The 22,345-nt window shown below is 42.6% G+C and overlaps 2 protein-coding genes across 2 annotated transcripts in view; one reads left to right on the plus strand and one right to left on the minus strand.

Annotated features, from left to right (window-relative positions):
* LOC140470642 (uncharacterized) overlaps positions 1 to 19,727 on the plus strand; it is a 52,609-nt gene extending 32,882 nt beyond the window's left edge. The window contains exon 3 of the mRNA XM_072566678.1: positions 19,221 to 19,727. Within this exon, the coding sequence (XP_072422779.1) occupies positions 19,221 to 19,619 (399 nt within the window). The 3' untranslated portion in view covers positions 19,620 to 19,727. The remainder of the gene's footprint in view (positions 1 to 19,220) is intronic.
* A 1,433-nt stretch (positions 19,728 to 21,160) lies between these two features.
* Positions 21,161 to 21,685, minus strand: LOC140470917 (histone H3). The gene has a single exon (XM_072566854.1). It carries the CDS (start codon positions 21,665 to 21,667, stop codon positions 21,257 to 21,259), a length of 411 nt encoding a protein of 136 aa, XP_072422955.1. The 5' UTR covers positions 21,668 to 21,685; the 3' UTR covers positions 21,161 to 21,256.
* Between the last annotated feature and the right edge of the window lie 660 nt (positions 21,686 to 22,345).

A 22,345-nucleotide genomic window follows, 5' to 3' on the forward strand; every position in this document is an offset into this window, starting at 1 on the left:
TGGAAGAATAGCACCTCATTTTCTGCTTGGGATCTTAACAGCCTTCTGGACTCAATATTGAGTTCAATAACTACAGGGATTGAGTTCTCCCATATCATTACCCAAAAACCCACATATCCGGCCTTGTTAACATTTAGTCTGCTGTTATACACTACCAATTGTTAGCCACTAACAGGCCCTATTAATAGGCTACTCACCCACTTAGTCTGACAGTTAGATTAGATTACTTGCATTGTGGAAGCAGGCCCTTCGGCCCAACAAGTCCACACTGACCCTCCGAAGAGTAACCCACCCAGGCCCATTTCCCTACATTTACACTTTCACATAATATTATGGGCAATTTAGCATGGCCAATTCACCTAACCTGCACGTTTTTGACCAGAGCACCCGGAGGAAACCCACGTAGACACAGGGAGAATGTGCAAACTCCACACAGACAATTGTGCCTGAGGTGGGAATTGAACCCGGGTCCCTGATTCTGTGAGGCAGTAGTGCTAACCGCTGTGCCACCATGTCACCCCACTGCTTTGTCTGTCCGACTGTTCTTCTCTTTCTTTGGACTCTATCTCCATCTATCTTTTACTTGTCACCCTTCCACCCAGCCTATCTTCTTTATAAAAACTAATATTTTCTTACCTACCACCAGAAAATACAGAAGTTTGAATACATCACCCAACAAACTCAAGAACAGCTTCTCTGCTGTCATCAGACTTTTGAATGGACTGCTCAAATTTTTAAGGCGAAAGTGGGTACTGCAGATGCTGGAGATTAGTGTCCAGATTAGAGTGGTGCTGGAAAAGCACAGCAGGTCAGGTAGCATCCGAGGAGCAGGAAAATTGACTTTTCACACATTCCTGATGAATGGCTTTTGGCCAAAATGTAGATTTTCCTGCTCCTCAGATGTTGCCTGACCTGCTGTTCTTTTCCAACACCACTCTAATGTCGCTCAAGTTTTAACGTTAACCTCTCTCTCTTTGCAGCTCTAAAACTATGTTGCGGATTCTGTTCTATTACCCTGCATTTTGTATGATATTATCTGCCTGTAAAGCACACAAAACAATACTTTCCATTGTATCTCAGTGCATGTGACAATAATAAATCAGATCAAATCAAATGGATAACTGCACTCACATATTCATATCGCAGAATCTGAGAGGTACAGGTTGATAACTACAGTCACACAAACTGACAGGAAAAGATGAATAAATACACTCAAACACTGACATTAGAGCCTGACACATTCACAAAGCAGAGACTGACAGGGAGAGATTGATAATTAAACTCTCACATTCACAAAGCAGAGACTGATAGTGACAGATGAAAACTCAGTTCACACATTCACATCGTAGAAACTGAAAGATTGACAATTACAGAAACATATTCACCAAGCAGAAACTGACAGCTACAAATTGACAACTATATTTATGTATTTACACAGCAGAGTCTGAAAGATACAGATTGACAGTTGCACTCACTTTGACAAAGAGGAAAATGACAGAGAATGATAACTGTACTCCCACATTCACATCGCTGAAACTGGCAGCTACAGTTTAATTAATACACCCACATTCACAGAGCAGAAGCTGATGGGGACTGATCAATAACTGTCTTCACATATTGACAGGGAAGAAACTGACAGGGACCCATTAGTATCTACACTGTCATATTGACATAGTAAGAACAGGTTGACAATGACACTCTGGTGTCAAATAACAAAGCCTGACCGGGACTGTTTGATAATTGCACTCACATACTGTTAAACTAACAGGTAGAGGTGAATATCTGCATTTTCACAGATTAAACTGATTGGTTCAAATTGATGACTGCATTTAATATTCATACAGCAGAAACTGACAGGTAGAGACTAATATCGAAACTCACTTTCTCATAGCTGAAACTTACACGTTCAGGTTGATATCTACATTCTCAGAGACACAGGAGAAACTATTAGGGACAGATTGGTAAAGCAAACACACATATTCGCAGGACAGAAACTGACAGGTACATATAGATAACTAAATTCACATATCCACATCAGGCAAACACACAGGGACTGATCGTATTTATTTAAAATGTATGAAATGTATTTATGAACCAGCCCCTGGCAGTTTCCTCTATGTGGATACACGAGTTCAGTTACCAATCTGGACCTGTCGGTTTATGCTATGTGAATGTATGAGTGTAGTTATTAGTCTGTTCCTATTTGTCTCTGTGGTGAGAAAATGTAAATATATTTACCAGAGAGTGACAGGGACAGATTGATAACTATTCATTCGCATATTTGCACAGATTATATGGATTGACAATTACAGTTTGATAATTACACTCAGATATTCACAGAACAGCATTTAACAGGTTCATCTTGATAATTGTCTTCACACATTCACTGAGCAGGAACTGACAGCTCTGGATAGATAAGGAAACTTTCATATCTAGACACGCACTTGCATTAGATTATCCCATTTGTAGAGGAGTTGGTTAGTATCTGGTTCTCAGCGAATTAGGACAGATTTTTTTTGATACAGTCACCACAGAGCAGCTCAGGCCAAGAATAGAATCAGCCTGTGGTCCTGTTGGAATTGCTGTCTTGAAGGAAGAACAGCCAAATGATTATTAAATTATTCCATTGACTTAATGTTGATTTACAGACGATGTCTCTTCTGTCTCCCTCCAGACAATTACTTGAAGGACCAAAACAGTGTAATATGTCCTCGGAACAAAGCCAAGTGTGATCAGTTCCTTCTAACAAATAGCAGGTATGTTACTGCAGTCAGACTGATGAACATCCTTTCCACAGTTACAGAGCAGATTGAATTAAACGCACATTGACTCAATTTCCAGAGAGAAATTTTCAAATCAAGAGTCAACTACCTCAGAGGAATTACAATTTTTTTTCTCTCTCTCCATTATTTACATACATCACCCCATTTGCCAATAACTGTTATAAATCACAGCCATAGAGTTATAGAGATGTACAGCACAGAAACAGGCCATTTGGTCTGACCCATCTATGCCAGATGGGTCAAAACCAGATATTCAAAACTAATGACGTCCCATTAGCCAACATTAGTGCCGTTTGCCAGCACTTGGCCCATATCCCTCTAAATCGTTCCTATTCATGTCGGATCCACATGCCTTTTAAATGTTGGAATTGTTCCAGCTTCCACCACTTCCTCTAGCTACGCATTCCACACACACACACACCACTTTCTGCATGAAAACGTTGCCCCTTAGGTCCCTTTTAAAACTTTCCCCTCTCACCTGAAACCTGTGTCATCTAGATCTGGACTCTCCCACCTCAGAGAAAATGCCTTGTCTATTTAGTCTATCCATAATCCTCCTGATTTTATAAAGGTCAGAATTTTATAAAGGTTATAAAATACCATAAGGTCACCCCTCAGCCTCTAACACTCCAGAGAAAACAGCTCCAGCATCTTCAGCCTGTCTCTTTCGCTCAAACACTCCCACCCTGGGAACAATCTTCTAAATCTTTTCTGAATGTTTCATGTTTCACAACATCCTTCCGATAGGAAGGAGACCAGAATTGCACACAATATTCCAAAAGTGGCTGAAGCAATTACCTGTACAGCTGCAACATGACATCTGAACCCTGAAACTCTATGCTCGGACCAATAAAGAACAGCATACTAAATGTCTCCTTCATTATCCTATCGACCAGCGACTCCACTTTCAAGGAACTATGAACCTGCACTCCATGGTCTCTGTTTATTAATACTGCCCAGGAGCTTACCATTAAGTATATAACTCCTGCCTTGATTTGCCTTTCCAAAATGCAGCACCTCAAATTTATCTGAATTAAACTCCATCTGCCGCTGCTCAGCCCATTGGCCCCTCTGATCATAATACTTTTGTACTCAGTGGGAACCTTCTTTGCTGTCCACTACACCGCCAATTCTGGTGTCATCTGCAAACCTTTTATGTTCACATTCAAATCATTGATATAAATGACGAAAAGCAGTGAACCCAGCACCGATCCTTGTGGCTCACGACTGATCACAGGTCTCCAGTCTGAAAGGTAACCCTCTGCCATCACCCTCTGTCTTCCACGTTCAAGTCAATTCTGTGTCCAAATTGCTAGTTCTCTGTGATTTTCATGTGATCTAACCTTGCTAACCAGGCCACAATGAGGAAACCTGCCAAGTGTCTTACTGATGTCCTTATAGATCATGTCCACCGCTCTACCCTCATCAATGATAGAGTCAAAGAGATGTACAGCAGGGAAGCAGACCTTTCGGTCCAATTGGTCCATGCAGACCAGATAAACCAACCCAATCTAGTTCCACCTGCCAGCACCCGGCCCATATCCCTCCAAACCCTTCCTATTTATTTATGCATTCAGGTGCTTTTTAAAAGTTGCAATTGTACCAGCCTCCACAACTTCTTCTGTCAGTTCATTCCATTTACGTACCACCCTCTACATGAAAAACTTGCCACTTGGGTCTTTTTTTTTCTTTTCCATCTCACCGTAAACCTATGCCCTCTAGTTCTGGACTCCCTCATCCCAGAGAACATACCTTGTCTATTTATCCTATCCGTGCCCCTCAAGATTTTATAACCCTCAATAAGTTCATCCCTCAGCCTCCGATGCTGCAGGGAAAACAGCCCCAGCCTATTCAGTCTTTCCTTCTAGCTCAAATCCTCCAACCCTGGCAACATCCTTGTAAATCTTTTCTGAATCCTTTCAAGTTTCACAACATCCTCCTGATAGGAAGGAGATCAGAATTGTATGAAATATTCCAAAAGTGGCCTAACCAATGTACAGTATGGCCTCAACATGCACTCAATACTCTGAAAGCATACCAAACGCTGCCTTCACTATCCTATCCAGCTGCGACTCTACTTTGAAGAAAACTATGCACCTGCACTCCAAGGTCTCTTTGTTCAGCAAAACTCCCTCACACCTTACCATTAAGTGTATAAGTCCTGCTAAGATGTGCTTTCCCAAAATGCAGCACCTCGCATTTATCTGAATTAAACTCCATCTGCCACTCCTCAGTCCATTGGCCCATCTGATCAAGATCTCATTGTAATCTGAGGTAACCTCCTTCGTTGTCCACTCCTCTTCCAATTTTGGTGTCATCTACACAATTACTTACTATACCTCCTCTGCTCACGTCCAAATCATTTATATAAATGACAAAAAGTAGTGGATACAGCACCGATCCTTGTGACAGTCCACTGGTCACAGTCCTCCACTACCACCCTCTGTCTTCTACCTTCGAGCCAGTTCTGTTTCCAAATGGCTAGTTCTCCCTGTATTCCATGAGATCTAACTTTGCTAACCAGTCTCCCATGGGGAAATCCTCTTCGTTACTTCTTCAAAAAACCCAATCAAGTTTGTGTATCCTGGTTTCCCTTGCACAAAACCATGTTCACTGTCCCGAATCGGACCTTGACTGTCGAAATACGTGTAAGTTCCGTCCCTCCAATATCTTGCCCAACACCAATGGCAGGCTCACCAGCCTGTAGTTCCCTGGCATTTCCTTATCACCTTTCTTAAATAGTAGCACCACGTTAGCCAACCTCTAGTCTTCCGGCACTTCACCTGTGACTATTGATGATACAAATATCTTAACAAGGATCCTGCCAAACACTTGCATAACCTCCCTCAGAGTTCTACAGTACGCCTGATCAATTCCTGGGGAATTATTCACCTGTATGCGTTTCAAGACGTCCAGTAATACTACTTTTGTAATATGGACAATTTAAGATGTCACCATCTATTTCCCCCCATTGAATATCTTCCGTGTCCTTCTCCACAGTATACACTGATGCAAAATACTCATTTGGTATCTTCCCCCATCTTCTGCCACTCCACACAAAGGCCGTCTTGCTGATCTTTGAGGGGCCCTAATCTCTCCCTAGTTACCCTTTTGTCCTTAATGTATTCATAAAATTCCTTGGGAATCTCCTTAAAACTATTTGCCAAAACTCTCATGCCCCCTTTTTTGCCCTCCTGATTTCCCTCTTAATTATACTTCTACTGTCTTTTCCTCTTCTAAGGATTCACTCGATCTTTGCTGTCTATATCTGACATATGTTTCCTTCTTTCTCTTAACCAAAACCTCAATTTCCTCCATCATCTATCATTCCCTACAATTCATGACTTGCTGTTCACCCTAACAGGAACAGACTGTCTCTGGACTCGTTATCTCATTTTTGAAGGTTTCCTATTTTCCAGCCTTCAGTTTACCAGCGAGCTGCCAATCAGCTTTTGAAAGTTCTTGTCTAATATTGTCAAGCCCATTGATATTTTACAAGTTTTTCAAAGGGTTTAGACTGAATTCTTATCTGAACTAGATGCCTGGGAAAGGCGTTAAATCTACATTTAATATGACATTTTTAAAGTTAAAATCAAGATGGAAAAGAAAATCAGACCGTAACCTCATTTCAAAAACCATATCTAACATGGATGTTAAATACAGAGATAGAAGGAAACCAGACAAAAGTCACCAATTTACAGGATGAACCAGTGTTATTAAGTTTATTAGTGATTGGGCAGGACAGAGTTAAACCTTTAATGAATTCTTGTCACATACAGAGACATGGCAATTAAATAATGTGAATTCCAAACACCCATTGTGTGCCAAAGCCTGAAAAATAAAGCTGAACATACTAGGGGCTGGAAACAAATGTAGAAATTGCTGGAAACATTCAGCACATCTGGCAGCATCTGTTGATAGAAAGTAGAGTTAATGTATTGGGGCCAGTGACTATTATTCAGAACTGAGTTTCTCCAGGACAGTGTTCCTGACAGTGGAAAATAATTACTGCACACGCACACAGCAACTGACTGATTCAGAATTCGTTCAAAATACAAACATCAGAACTGCAGAGCAGGACCAACAGTTATGGAGTTCCATATACACTGCAGGCAACAGGAAATGATCCACTCGAGATGAATATCACTCTCACATACAGTCATTGTGGTCTGCAGCAGTCAGAGACATCCAGCTAACAATTCTACTCCCATTCAGACAGCATTCCATTTCCATCAATGTATCACGGTGGTAGAGGAGCTGCCATCCCCACCTTTAGCACAACATCAACTCAATACCATTTTCTCAAATAATCAATGTGATCACATAATCGTAATTTGAAACGATGGAGTAGGAAAGATTTAGTGAGATAATAGAACATAAAACATGGCAGCACAGTATACTATTCCATTTTCATCCATATGTTTATCCAATGACCATTTAAATGCCCGTAAAGTTAGTGAGTCCACTACAGTTGCAGGCAGAACATACCATGCCTCTACTACTACTCTGAGTAAAGAGACGACTCTGACATTTGTCTTATATTTATCATCCCTCAATTTAAAGTGATGTCCCCTTTTGCCAGCCATCACCATCAGAGGAATAAGGCTCTCACTGTCCACACTATCTAACCCTCTGATTATTTTATGTGTCTCTTTTAAGTCACCTCTCAAATTTCTTCTCTCTAATGGAGCCAGATGTCCTTCAGCCTTTCCCGCCTCAAGCGACTGACTGTGTGGAGTTTGCACGTTCTCCCCGTGTCTGTGTGGGTTTCCTCTGGGTGCTCCGGTTTCCTCCCACAGTCCAAAGATGTGCAGGCTAGGTGAATTGGCCATGCTAAATTGCCCATAGTGTTAGGTAAGGGGTAGATGTAGGGGTATGGGTGGGTTACGCTTCGGCGGGGCGGTGTGGACTTGTTGGGCCAACGGGCCTGTTTGCACACTGTAAGTAATCTAATCTAATCTAATCTAATCTAATCTAATCTCATAAGACATTCCCTCCAGACCAGGCGACATCCCAGTAAATCACCTCTGAACCCTTTCCAAAGCTTCCACATCCTTCCTGTGATGCGGTGACTAGAAGTGGACACAATTTTCCAAGTGTGGCCACACCAGACTTTTGTAGAGGTACAGCATGACCTCATGGGTCCAAAACTCAATCCCTCTCCCAATAAAAGCTAACACATTGTATGCCTTCTTAACAACCCTTTCAATCTGGGTGGCAACTTTCAGGGATCTTCGCACATGTACACAGATGTCTCTCTGCCCATCTACATTGCCAAAAACCTTACCATTAGCCCAGTACTCTTTATTCCTATTGCTCCTTCCAAAGTGAATCATCTCACACTTTTCCACATTAAACTCCATTTGCCACTTCTCAGCCCAGTTCTGCAGCTTATCCCTGTCCCTCAGTAATCTGCAATGTCCTTTGGCACCGTCCACAACTCCACTGACCTTAGTGTCATCCACAAATTTACTAACCTATCCTTCTGCGCCCTCACCCACGTCAGCAGTGGACCCAAAACAGATCCTTGCGGTACACCACTAGTAAATGAACTCCAGGATGAACATTTCCCATCAACTACCACCCTCTGTCTTTTTTCAGCTCGCCAATTTCTTAACCAAATCACTAAATCACCCTCAATCCCATGCCTCCATATTTTGTGCAATAGCCTGCCATTAGGAACCTGACTGAAATCACCTGATGAAACACTTTACTGAAATCCATATACATCGCATCAACTGCTTTCCCCTCTTCCATCTGTTTGGTCACCTTCTCAAAGAACTCAATGCGGTTTGTGAGGAATGACCTACATTTCACAAAATCATATTGACTATTCCTAATCAACTTATTCCTATCGAGATGATAATAAATCCTGTCTCTTCTTGACTTTTCCAACACTTTACTCACAGCCGAAGTAAGGCTCACTGATTTATAATTACCAGGGTGGTCTCTACTCCCCTTCTTGAACAAGGGGACAACATTTGCTATCTTCCAGTCTTCTGGCACTATTCCTGTAGACAATGACAACAAAGATCAAAGCCAAAGGCTCTTCAATCTCCTCCCTGGCTTCCCAGAGAATCCTAGGATAAATCCCATCTGGCCCAGGGGATTATCTATTTTCAGACTTCCCAGAATTGCTAACATCACCTTCCTTGTGAACCGATATTCCATCTAGTTTAGTAACCCGTAACTCCGTATTCTCCACAACAACATTGGTATTCACACAGGAAAAAAGACAATGAAAAATATTCATTTACCACTTCTCCTATCTCTTCGGACTGCATACACAACTTTCCACTCCTGTCCTGGATTGGACAGGAAGTTATTCTAGTCATTCTTTTATTCCTGATATAGCTATAGAAAGTTTTAGGGTTTTCCTTGATCCTGTCTGCCAAGACTTCTCTTGTCCCCTCCTGGCTCTTCTTATTTCTCTCTAGATCTTTCCTGGCTAGCTTGTAACTCTCAAGCGCCTTAGCTGCCCCTTCACGTCTCATTGTAACATAAGCCGTCTTCTTCCTCTTGACAAGCGATCAACTTCCTTCGTAAACCATGGCTCCCTCACTTGTCCACTTCCTCCACGGCTGACACATAAATGCTAATCAATGACATGCAGTAACTGTTCCTTGAATAAGCTCCACATTTTAATTGTGACATCCCCTGCAATTTCCTTTCCCATCCTATGTGTCATAAATCTTGCCTACTCACACCATAATTGCCGTTTCCTCCAGTTATAAATCTTGCCCTGCGATGTATACCGATCTCCCTTTCCTTCGCTAAAGTAAACATAACCGAATTGTGGTCGCTCTCACCGAAGTGCTCACCTACCACCAAATCTAACACCTGGCTGGGTTCATTACCCAGTACCAAATCCATTGTTGCCTCGCCCCTGGTTGGCCTGTCTACATACTGTGCCAGGAAACCCTTCTGCACACATTGGACATTGAATCTGAAGTATTTAAAGTATAATATTTCCAGTCAATATTTTGAAAAGTTGAAGTCTCCCATAACACCTACCCTGTTACACTCACTCTTATCCAGAATCATCTTTACAATCCTTTCCTCTGCATCTCTGGAACTATTCTGAGGCCTATAGAAAACTCCCAACAGAGAGACCTCACTTTCCTTTTTCTAACCTCAGCCCATACTACCTCATTAGAAGAGCCCTCATACATCCTTACCACCACTGTAATATTGTCCTTGCCATACTTTCCCCTTCTTTTACCATCTTCTCTGTTCATACTGAAACATCTAAATCCCGGAACCTACGACAACCATTCCTGTCCCTGCTTGATCCATGTGTCTGAAATGGCCACAACATCAAAGTCCCAGGTCCCAGCCCATGCTGCAAGTTCACCCAACTTATTCCGGATGCTCCTGGCGTTGCAGTCGACAAACTTCAAACCACCTTCCTGTTTGCCGGTGCACTCCTGTGACACTGAAACCATATTTCTGACCTCCCTACTCTCAACTACAATTTAGGTTCCCATTCCCCTACTGAATTTGTTTAAACCCTCCCAAAGAGCATTAGCAAACTTCCCCCAGGATATTGGTACCCCTCTGCTTCAGGTGTAGACCATCATGTTTGTAGAAGTCCCACCTACCCTAGAGTGAGCCACAATTAACCAGGTATCCAAAACTCTCCCTCCCACTCCATCCCTTTAGTCACGTGTTCAACTCCTCCCTCTCCCTATTCTTCACCTCGGTAGCATGTGGCACAGGCAACAAACCAGTGATAACAACTCTGTTTGTTCTAGCTCCAAGCTTCCATCCTAACTCCCTGACTTTCTGCCTTAAATCCACATCTCTTGTCCTACCTATGTTGTTAGTGTCTATGTGGATCATGACTTGGGGCAGCTCCCTCTCCTCTTCAAGGATCCCAAAAACACGCTCTGAGACATCATGAACCCTGGCACCTGGGAGGCAACACTCCAACCATGAGTCTGTCTCTTTCCCACAGACCATCCTATCTGTCCCTTTAACTATGCAGAACCCAATGACTAATGTGATGTTCCTCTCCCCGCTTCACATTTGAGCAGCAGGGACAGATTCTGTGCCAGAGACCTGTACCCTGTGGCTTACCGCTGGTAAGTGTACCCCCACCCCCGAGCTGCTCATTTTATCTTTTTGCGAGAAGAATTCAATTTAGTTTGGATACATGTGAGGTGTTAGATTTTGATGAGACAAACCAGGAGTGGATCTTTGCACTTAATGGTGGGGCCTTGGTGAGTGTTGCTGAACAAAGAGACCTCGGGAAGGTGGGTGGGGGGGGGGGGGGGTGGGGGTGGGCACAGCTGCATATTTCCTTGAAAGTAGAGTCACAGGTAGACAGGGCGGTGAAGAAGGCATTGGGCATGCTTGCCTTCATTGGTCAGGACAGTGAGTGCAGGAGTTGGGATGTCATGTGGTGGCTGTACAAGACGTCAGTGATGCCACTTTTGCAAGATTGCGTACAATGCTCATCACCCTTCTCCAGGAAGGATGGTGTTAAACTTGAGATGGTGCAGAAAACATTTACAAGGATTTTATAGTTATAGAGTCATACAACAGAAAAACAGACCCTTCAGTCCACCGTGTCCAAGATGTCCAACAAACACCAGACTGCATTCATGCCATTTACCGGCACTTGGCCCAGAGCCAACTATGCCCTGGTTTTTTAAGGGCATATCCAGATGCTGCTTAAATGCTGTGAAACTATTCCATCACAATCTCGGGCAGCATATTACAACCTTTACGTCAAAATATTTTTCTCCGATATCCTCTAAATTGTTTTCCCCTCCACTTCAACTTTTGCCCTCTGGTCTTAGATACATCTGCCAAGGGGATAAAGATTCTCACAATCTACTCTGTCTGCATCTTTCACAATTTAGTATATCTCAGTCAGATCCTCCCTCAACCTCCTCTGCTCCAAGGAAACCAAACCCAGCTCATATGGTCTCCCCTTTTCAGGAGTCTTTCGAACCCACTGCATCCTCTCCAGCCAATCTCATCCTTCTAATTGTGTGGCAGTCAGAACTGCACACAGTATTTTATCTGTTTTACAAAGGTGTAATAAGACTTCCTTGCTCTTATATTCAACAGCTCCGGTACTGAAGGAAAGCATTCTGTATGCCTCCTTCAGCAGCCTGTCTGCCTGTGCTGACACCTTCTGGGATCTATAGACTTGTACACCAAGGTCCCTTTGTTCCTCAGTACTCCCTAGGGACCAATCCTTCATTGTGTAATTCTTTCCCTTATTAGACTGCCCAAAATGCATTACCTCACATTTATCAGGATTAAATTCCATCTGTCATTGCAGTGCCCAATGCCCTCATACTGTAGCCTGGGACCATCCCCCTCACTGTCAACAACTCCACCGACTTTCATGTCATAGAGCAATGAACAATACAGTACAGGAACAGGCCTATTGCACTCCAAGGCTGTACTGAAACATATAATATTTCCACATGAAAAATTCATCTGCAGGCTTACTAATTATATTTTCTACATTCACATCCAATTGTTACTATGTACATAACAAGCAGCAAGGGTCCCAGCACTGATCCCTGTGGTACACCACTGGTCACAGGCTTCCATTCACAAACACAACCCTCCACCATTATAGTTTGCATCCTGTCTGCAAGCTCATTTCAGATCCAGTTTGCTTGAGACTCCAAGAGCCGAGTTTGGACCAGTCTTTTATATGGGACTTTGTCAAAGGCTGTAGGGGTGGTCTGTACCTGACCAGAATAGAGTGGCCCATGTCTGTTAACACAAACTGATCTTTAAGAATTAAACAGCAGGATGTGAAACACAATGGCAGGCAGAAACTACACCAAGCAGCCTGCTTACACAGTAAGGCAGAATGATACCATTCAATAAGCCACTGTGAGGACAGTAAAAAGGACCCAGCCTGTTCCCGTTCGAAACAGTCCTGACCAGCAGACCAAAGGTCCAATAAATGAGGAACTCCAGCCACATTAAATGAAAGGGTAATTGTCCCAGTTAATGAACAGACACCAGGTCCTAGTTACAGCCCATTAATGCCCTAAAACAGCTCAAGCTATCTTATAGTATGTAGTTTCTTGAAATAAGTTGGAATATTAAGAATTAGGTTCTCGTAAAGAGACAGCATCATCACAGTAGTTTCCAGCCTAAAAATAGGTGCATAATACGAAAGTATAAAAGGGAAAAGAAGCATTTAAACCTGGAAGTGAAGGTTAGTTAGCTTTAGGTAATGACTTCTCTTACACCCAGAACCCAGCTCACAGCCCATTAATCGCAAAGTGCTAATAGTTGGAATATCTAAATTACTTTACATTTTGTAACTGAGTTTTTATAACAGAAATTAAAATTACAAATCTGTGGCAAGTACGTCAAAACAAACTCTCCTTTTCTTTTTCTTCATATATTTCCCCACTGTCTGAATTATATCAGAGGAGCAATTGACGTTGATAAAATGGAATGCAATGAATAACCACATTCAAGCTGTCCTGAGAGAGATAAACTAGACTGAGAGAAACCCGAGGGTGTTTAGAAAATAACTTTGGAATGTGAATGAATAGGTTGCACAGAAAGATTGCAAGGCCTAGAGATTACAGTGTCCTCTAAACTCTGACAGGTCAGAGGATCCTGGGGCTGTCCATAGAAATTCCCATCATTGATTAGGTGTCTCATTGACTAGGGTATGTAAAGTAAGAGGGAGGAACATCATAATCAAGTTGTATGTGATTGTTATCAGAACGTTTATAAGCAAAATTGCTTTTTATTGTAAAACAAAGTGTGTCATGGACCTCTCTTCTGAGGCCAGTTCCTGGGGAAGATCATTTGGCCCTCTCCCTGCACTAACCCGTTTCTGCTTGAATAAACACCTACCACTTGCCTGAATGCTGCCTGCCTGTCTGCTGAGTCTTTCCTCCCCGGTCAGGGGTTATGCTTCGACAAAGGCCTTACAGCAGTCCATGTAAACCACGTCAACTGCACTACTCTCGTCAGGACATTCCATTGCCAGGACTGGAGGTTTTGATTTAGGGGGAGAGGCTGAACAGGCTGTTGCTTTGTTCCATGGACTGTCGGAGAATGAGGTGTGACCTTTGTACAGGTTGAGAAAATCACGAGGGGCATGATAGGGTGATATCCAAGGTCTTTTACTGAATTTAGGTGAGTGCAAAAATAGACGGCACAGGTTTGAATTGTGGAAAAAAGATTTATAAAGGACCTATGGGGTTACTTTATCACATAGAGGGTGGTGGTTGTATGGAATGAGCTACCAGAGGGAGTGGAGGTGGTGGGTACAATTACAACCCTTTATATGCATCTGGATATATACAAGAATAGGAACAGTTTAGAGGGATATGCATCAAATGCTGGCAAGTGGGATGAAACATGATGTGGAGGTGCTAGTGTTGGACTGGGGTGGACAAAGTTAAGAATCACACAATACCAGTTTCTCAGTTTATTTGGAACCAATAGCTTTTCAGAGTACTGCTCCTTCACTGCTCTGAAAGCTATTGCTTCAACATAAACCTGTTGTATATTAATCTGGTGTTGTGAGATCTCTAACTTAAATGGGATGAGGTCAGGTTCGTATCTCTGGCCAACAATAACAGCTTGATCCAAAGGATCTGTTTCTGTGCTATATAACTGTATGACTCTCTGAAGGCCGCACCTGAATATCATTACTCCCAGGTAGACACTGCACTATTGGAGTTGCAAAGGTCCATTGCTTTTCCCTCTTTGACTCTGAAGAACAGCACAGATCCTTTCTGAGACAATACGTTGTGGTTTCACTTACCAGTGAATCTGACAGACTCAAACAGTCAAAGAAAATAAGGTCTTTCCCATTCACTTCAGGAAACATGAACTGAAAACGCTCTCCTTTGCTAATTGGCTGTCCACTTTACAGCAAACATTTAAACTGCTCAGTAACACAACACAGGAGGATTGATGCAGGATCAAGTGAGTGTTGGCATCCTTCCTGTATCATAACAAGTATTCAGTTCAAAAATGTTATTTATACATAAAATCAGGGCGTGTACACAATAGCCTGAGTAGTCAACATTAAATTTTAGTTGCCAAGACTTTCACTGGACAACATGGCTCTAATCTGTTGACCGTTTGTCATATCCGAGTAGAGTTTTGAAGGACAATGAGCTATATCCAAAGTCCCATTGAATAGCACAGACTGACAGGTAGAAAGTACTTTCTGAGTACACAAACTGTTCAAGTGAATGGAAGAAACAAGATTAGTTCTGTACTCACAGAAGGAGAAACAATTGCAGACTGCACCAGTTATTATCCTTATTTGTGTAATGAAGGACTTGAAGGAAACTGAGATAATTTCTGGACGCAACAAAGAGTGAGATGCTGCCAATACACAACGGGTGCAGAATAACTTGCAACGTACAGAAATACTGTCAGGTTAGTAGATCTACAGGCAAAAATAGAAAAGTCATGACCTTAAAGATGTCACAGTTGGGAGAACTAGCATTTCATTAAATAAGTTATCCAGGACAGTGTGAGAATGAAGTACATCCATCCCAGTTTACAAGTGAACTTCCTATAGCTTTTAAATGCCTGGTGTCACCTTAGTCGAAAAGTAAATTCTACTTGTTTATTAGAAAATACTGAACCTACTGCATGTTCACAATGTATTCCACTTTAGTCGGGAAGGAAATAAATAATAATTCAGACTAATTATTCATCCAATTATCTCACCATGGCTTAAACTTGCTGTCTGACTCTCTGACTGTATGTAATTCATGTATCTTTTTATCCAGACTGGAGGAATTAAATAGCAGCCAAGCATCAGATTGAAACAAATATTGCAATTTAATTTGTTTCCACAAAAAGAAAGTAGAAACAATTTCAGACAAAATGACCGAATAAATACTTTGTTTTTAAGTAGTCCAAAGGAAAATCAAACATTGGCATGAAAAGGTACACATTCAGACAGATACCCAGAGATTATTGGGCAGAGAATGAAGAAACTCTCATACTGGTGTTGTTATACACATGTAAACAATAAATTCAATATATACATTCAGACCAGAGACTGACCAATCCAGAAAATAGCTTCCATTCAAAGGTACTGTTTATGATTGTAAGTTGTGGAAATTATCCAACCTGCTTTAGGGTGCCAGAGACTGACAATGGTATAAAAAGTCTCACTTTAATTTACAGTACAGAGTTCCTCCAGTACAGGTAGAGGTCATTCGGCCCACAGGCCTGCAACAACTTGCCAAAGCACATCGCCCCCAGATATAGACCCCGACCCCCAGAACCACATCTTTAACATAGTTAACCCACCTAGTCTGAACATTGCTGAATATTACAGGGCAATTTACCATGGCTAATCCAGCTAACCTGCTTGTTTGGACTGTGGAAGGATACTGGAATACCCAGAGGAAACTGTTATGAAGACTGTTATTTAAGCCAGTTGAACTTCTGGACAGCACCAAGTGTTCTGAAAAGAAAAGTAATATTTGGTGAAACAACTCAAGTAGCTGCTTGCCTGGAGACAAAAACAAAATTGAATTCAACCAATTGGTTTAAATTATATCCCAAAAATACCAAATTCCAATCCAGTTTGAATTGAGTATGTTGACAATCTTATAAGCCAATGACACAGTCCGAAGCTCTGGAGTTGTAAATAGTTGTTAGTTAATCACTCTCTGTTATACTTTAATAAATAAAGCTGTTAATCTTTAACTAGTTCTTCGCCTATTGAATTTTCACAGATTACTGCATGGGATAAATCTTTTCTGTGTTGCTGGATTTAAATTCATAAAGAGGTTTGTTGTAACAAAATCAATGCAGACATGGGAGCATATCTGTGTGCAGTTTGCACAATGAACCAAGGCTGGAATTGAAACTGGGCCCCTGTGCCACCATGCTACCCTGACATGGATGGCAAATGATAAAATCTTTTGCATGTTGAGCAACAGAGATTTGAAGTAAAATGAGCTCCTGCAGTTTTTGGCAATTGTCATGTTAAACAGAGACAAATATTGTAAGTACACTCATTTATTCAGAGAGCAGACACTGAAAGGTACAGATACTTTCAAATGCACTTATTCATTCATGTAGTTGAAACTCGGATGCAGAATGAAAACTGCACATAAACATTCACATTGTTTTAAATCTGTACCTGTCAGTTTCTGCAATGTTCTCATTCATTAAAAAAAAACTGTAGGTACACTTTGATAGCACTCACATATTCTCAGAGCTGAGTACATACAGGCAGATAAAAATGTCACAGAATTCTCATTTTTCTTTTTATCTTCTGCTTTGAGACATTTAAACTGACAAAATCCTGAAATAAATTAATAACTGTAGTGTTTCCTCCACAATTGCATGACAGAAATGAGAGGCATTATTCACCTTTCACTTTATCACTAACTTACTGTGTGCTCACTGACAGATTCAATTACAAGTCACCGTGACATAACAGGGATGGCGTTAAAAAAAACATTCATTTCATCTGAAAGTTAGAAATGTTGAGATATTTGCTCTCTTACATGCCAGTGATTGTCAGAAACTGAGTAAAAACAAGTTTAGAAACAACAAACTGGCAGTTACAAAATGAAATATGGAGTCAGTTGCAAAGTATAAAATCGTTAGGATACAATGCAATATCCATTGGCGAGAAACTGACATAAACAGTGTCACATCAGCAGTAAAATTGTTATTGCCAATTTCTGCAATGTACTAGATATTGCCTCTTGCCAAATGCTGCAGTTATAAATAAAAACTTACTGTCAAATCGCAGAAGTTGATTGTGAGGATTTGCTGTGGAGGGGAGGGAGTCCTCGCTGAGACTGTCTAAAGTGGTGTTTGGTCACACTCAAAATTGTAGCTACTAAATGAGGCACATTCTTATGTTAATGACTGACAGCTACAGAATAAGAAACAACAGCTTACACTTCAGAAGGTTTGAGTTACAGTCCAGTAACATACTGACATGTAAGGATTGTGAAATAGAGTAAACCAAAACCTCCCAGAAATGGATAGACACAGATTGGAGGAACATTTCCAAGTGGCAGGCAAATGGTGTAAAGTGTTACCGCTTCCATCAGTGTTTGGTGGATACAGAATAAAACCTGTCTTGAAGTAACACTAATTGACTATTACACAAAGGACCAGAGTCTCAATGGACAGGTGTTGAATTCATGCTCAATGTCTAAGATAGATGTAAAGTTAAAGTGAGACATATATAGTATGCGAACGGTTGGTGGTTAACAGACATTCGTATGAGAAGGAGAAATGCTCTAAATCCCTGCGTGAAAGTTCAATACTCTTAAATAAAAACTGCAGCAACGTGGTTCTGATACGCTGTAGTTACTTGCAAAGCAAACAGTTACAAATCGGTCTCTGGGCCCACAGTTAGCAATCAAGTTCTCAGAAATATACAATCCCACAGTCAAGACAGGCATTTTCAACCCGTGACTCAAGATAAGTTTTAAACAGGGACATTTTTTTTATATCTCTCTCCAACTCCGTGCAGAATGGGCAGATTAAACGTCGGTGAATCATTTTTCATCTTGTTTGTTTAAAGTTGCTAAATCCCTGGTAAAATTTTAATACTTATACTCACACCTTGCAAACAACCACCTAATGAAGGAGTAGCACTCCGAAAGCTAGTGCTTCCAAATTAGCTTGTTGGACTATGACCTGGTGGTGCGTGATTTTTAACTTGGCAAGCAATATATATTTGTCTGCATCTTTCGTCTGATTTTAAAAAAATTGCAATGCGCGGGTTTAATCCGATTTTTCAGAACGCAAAGAGCAAAGCACTTTCTGCTGTCGGTGAGAGGTTTTCAAAGGGAACCGAGAGGACACCAAAACAGCAGGCGGATTGGAATGTGAATCTGAGAGCGAGAACAATAAGGGAGGACAGCTTTAAAATATCATTTAAACACCGTGTTCGCCATCGATTCCGAGCCGGAAGAATGGTGTGTGCTGCTTTATCAGCATGCCGGGGTGCTATTGAAATGTGAAGTGAGAAGTCAAGTGCAGACTGCAGTGTTTGGCCTGTTTCTTTTCAGCTTTTTTAGGTTTAGAAAATTACCCACTCGAGATCAGAAATGGACGGATACAGGTCGAGAGAAGTATACATTTATAAACTAAAAGTGAATTAAGATATGAGTAATTTATAAAATGTTCCTCTGTATTTTGCACTTCATTTTTCAATATAAAACACACTCCTTTGTTTGTATATTGGCGGGCTTTTCAAACTGTAAAGAAAGCGGTTGATGATTTAGCGCCGGTACTTTCCTCCCTCCTCCCCGGGCCCTCTCCGGATTGGGGAATGAGGCAGATATCTGATTGGGAATTGAAACAACATTAGGAGGGGCTGAACAATGGGACCAATCAGAAACGGCCGCCCCACCATCCCTCCCGAAGGTATAAGAGGCCGCAATGTGGGCGGAGTGTAGTATTCTCTCTGAAAGTGTCTGTGAGATTGTGGTCATGTCTGGGAGAGGAAAGGGCGGTGGGAAAGGTCGCGCCAAGGCGAAGTCTCGGTCGTCCCGGGCTGGCCTGCAGTTCCCGGTGGGCCGTGTTCACAGGCTCCTGAGAAAGGGTCACTATGCTGACCGTGTGGGTGCCGGAGCGCCGGTCTATCTGGCTGCGGTGATGGAGTATCTGACGGCTGAAATCCTGGAGCTGGCCGGCAACGCGGCCCGGGACAACAAGAAGACCCGCATCATCCCCAGGCACCTACAGCTGGCCGTGCGCAACGACGAGGAGCTCAACAAGCTGCTGGGAGGGGTGACCATCGCTCAGGGCGGGGTGCTGCCTAATATCCAGGCCGTGCTGCTGCCCAAGAAAACCGCCGCTGCGGGATCTGCTAAAAAGTAAAGATGGTGTTTTTGATTCTGACAACCCAAAGGCTCTTTTCAGAGCCACTCACAGCATCTGAAAGGAGCTACACCGTCATCTCTACTGGATTTATTGTACTTTTAATATAGAGAAGCTTGAACTTTGAACCTGAGATCAGCCAATTACTCGCGCCTTATTATTAAATACTTGTGAATCGGGATATTGATGTTGGACTATGGTGTATAAAGTTAAAAATCACGCAACACCAGCTTATAACCCAACACTTTAATTTTTAAGCATTAGCTTTCGGAGCTTCCATCACGATTGTAGAATATTAAGGTCGTAAGGCACAATTTTTCGCAAAAGTTTACAGTGTGATGTAACTCAAATCACATTCATAAAGACCATGGTGGTTTCAGTTTTTACAAATTACATTCTTAAGTGAACAACTGTTGTCAGGTGTCAGGAACGTGCACAACAACACGTTGGCCCAGATCTGTGCCACAATGGTCAGACTGATTCTAATCTTTAAAAAAAAAATGATTTGCAGAATTTTTCTTGGATTTATACAGCGTCTGAGCGAAGTACACAGACACTTCTACACACACAGGCACTCACGGAGAACCCTCTCTCATACGCTCACATATACTGTCCCTCACTCAGGCATGCACCCGCTCTCAGACGTACGCGTATACTCCTTTACACTCGCACTTATAACCCTCCCGGCAAAACACACACCCACATGGTGAATTCGTACTTGCAGAACGAGTAATGTACCCGATCGGGTTTGACTTTGGTTTCACATTCCTTTCAACTGCACCAGGAAGAGCTGAATTCACCCAGTGCAATATGTATACAGTCTATGTCGCAAATACTACAGAGCGGCCCCTATCCCTCTGCGCTTTGTTCATTAGTGCGTTCGTAGACAGGCTTTCTCTGCCTCCAGAGAGAAAGAGCATATTAAATATCCGTGAGCGATTTTTGTTCAGCTGTAAAGGAGGGAAGAGGATAAAGTGAGATTGCATGAGCTACACTTCTGTATTCGATAGACAAATCACCCCCTAAGCATTCTCATCTGTAAAATTTCTTTTCTACACGTCAGTGGGCTTTTCAAATTTGAAAATGAGCCGTTGACCTTTTGGCGCCAATTCTATCCCATCTCCTATGAGTTAATTCTGCAATTTATTATAGCAAAATCTGCGATCACCGGACATCTCAGTAGTTGGAACTTGTCCGCCGCTGTCTGTGACGCTCTTGTTGAACTGACTCCCCATTAATGCTTTACTCAGCGCCTATTCACTTCCTAAAATATGATCACAATATCCGCAAGGAAGAAGTCGATCTCTTGGCGCCAAATCTTTCCCATCCCCCAACGACTAGCCAAATGAAAACCGAGACAGAGAGGGAGATTCGCGGGCACTTATAATCCACTAACACAATGTGATGTTAAAAATATTTTTCACAATCTGTCATAATAAATTCTGGGAACACGGGAGATCTCATTAAACATTACTTCACCGCCTATGTCAATATTGCTTATAACTCATTGCCTATTTATATCAATATTAATACAACCCATCGTTTCCTGCTCTCTCTGGATGGTTTAGTGGCTCTGAAAAGAGCCGTTGTGTTTCTCTCTCTCTCGGGGTGAATGTGCCGGGCCGGTCAGGTTCCGTTTAGGCGCGCTCCCCGCGGATCCGGCGGGCCAGCTGGATGTCTTTGGGCATGATGGTGACCCGCTTGGCGTGGATGGCGCACAGGTTGGTGTCCTCAAACAGTCCCACCAGGTAAGCCTCGCTGGCCTCCTGCAGGGCCATCACCGCCGAGCTCTGGAAGCGCAGGTCGGTCTTGAAGTCCTGAGCGATCTCTCGCACCAGCCGCTGGAAGGGCAGTTTGCGGATCAGCAGCTCGGTGGATTTCTGGTAGCGGCGGATCTCCCGCAGAGCCACCGTGCCGGGCCTGTAGCGATGAGGCTTCTTCACTCCGCCCGTGGCCGGAGCGCTCTTGCGGGCCGCTTTGGTCGCCAGCTGCTTGCGGGGAGCTTTCCCTCCGGTGGATTTGCGCGCTGTCTGCTTGGTTCGGGCCATTCTCTCCAACTCTCTGTAACACACAGGCTGCTGCTGTCAATGCTGAGGCTGCTGCGGTGCTGCCTGTTTAAGGGAACGGAGAGCCCGCCCTAGATCTGGGATTGGATACAGCCCTGTCCCTCAACCCACAGAGAAACAGCTTCGGAAGGGACAGAAAAGGCAGGAAAAGAATTGTTGGAGGCTGATTGGATAACGTGAAATGACAGTTGGGCAGTTTGAAAATGCCCGCCGAATTCACCCTCATAAACCCTGAAATCAAATAACATATTAAGATATATTACGCCACTCGTTCGCAACTCAGATGCTTTGTAGTAATCGATTAAAACTTAGTTTGCTGTCATCACGGACAGGAGGATGGATTATTGCCTGATCTGTCTGTAACAGGCGGGAGGAAAGGCTGGGTTTAAAACAGCCCAGACAAACTGAACAGCCGAACGTTTACCCGCCGTGAATCAATCTAAATAACCCCGCCGAATTAAACATGTTAACAGCATCAAAACTCATGAAAGTATCGCTTCTGAAAGGGCAAATGAAATATAAATACCGCAATAGTACCACATCAGTGTCTGGGCAAAGTGACTCAATAAAACGTTCAAGAACCGTGACACTATCCCCTCCCTATGTACTGCCTTCCCCGTCCTCAGGTCTCCGCTCTCTCTCGGAGGGTTTGGGTGGCTC

Source organism: Chiloscyllium punctatum, chromosome 52 (assembly GCF_047496795.1).
Source record: "Chiloscyllium punctatum isolate Juve2018m chromosome 52, sChiPun1.3, whole genome shotgun sequence".
Lineage (NCBI taxonomy): Eukaryota > Metazoa > Chordata > Chondrichthyes > Orectolobiformes > Hemiscylliidae > Chiloscyllium > Chiloscyllium punctatum.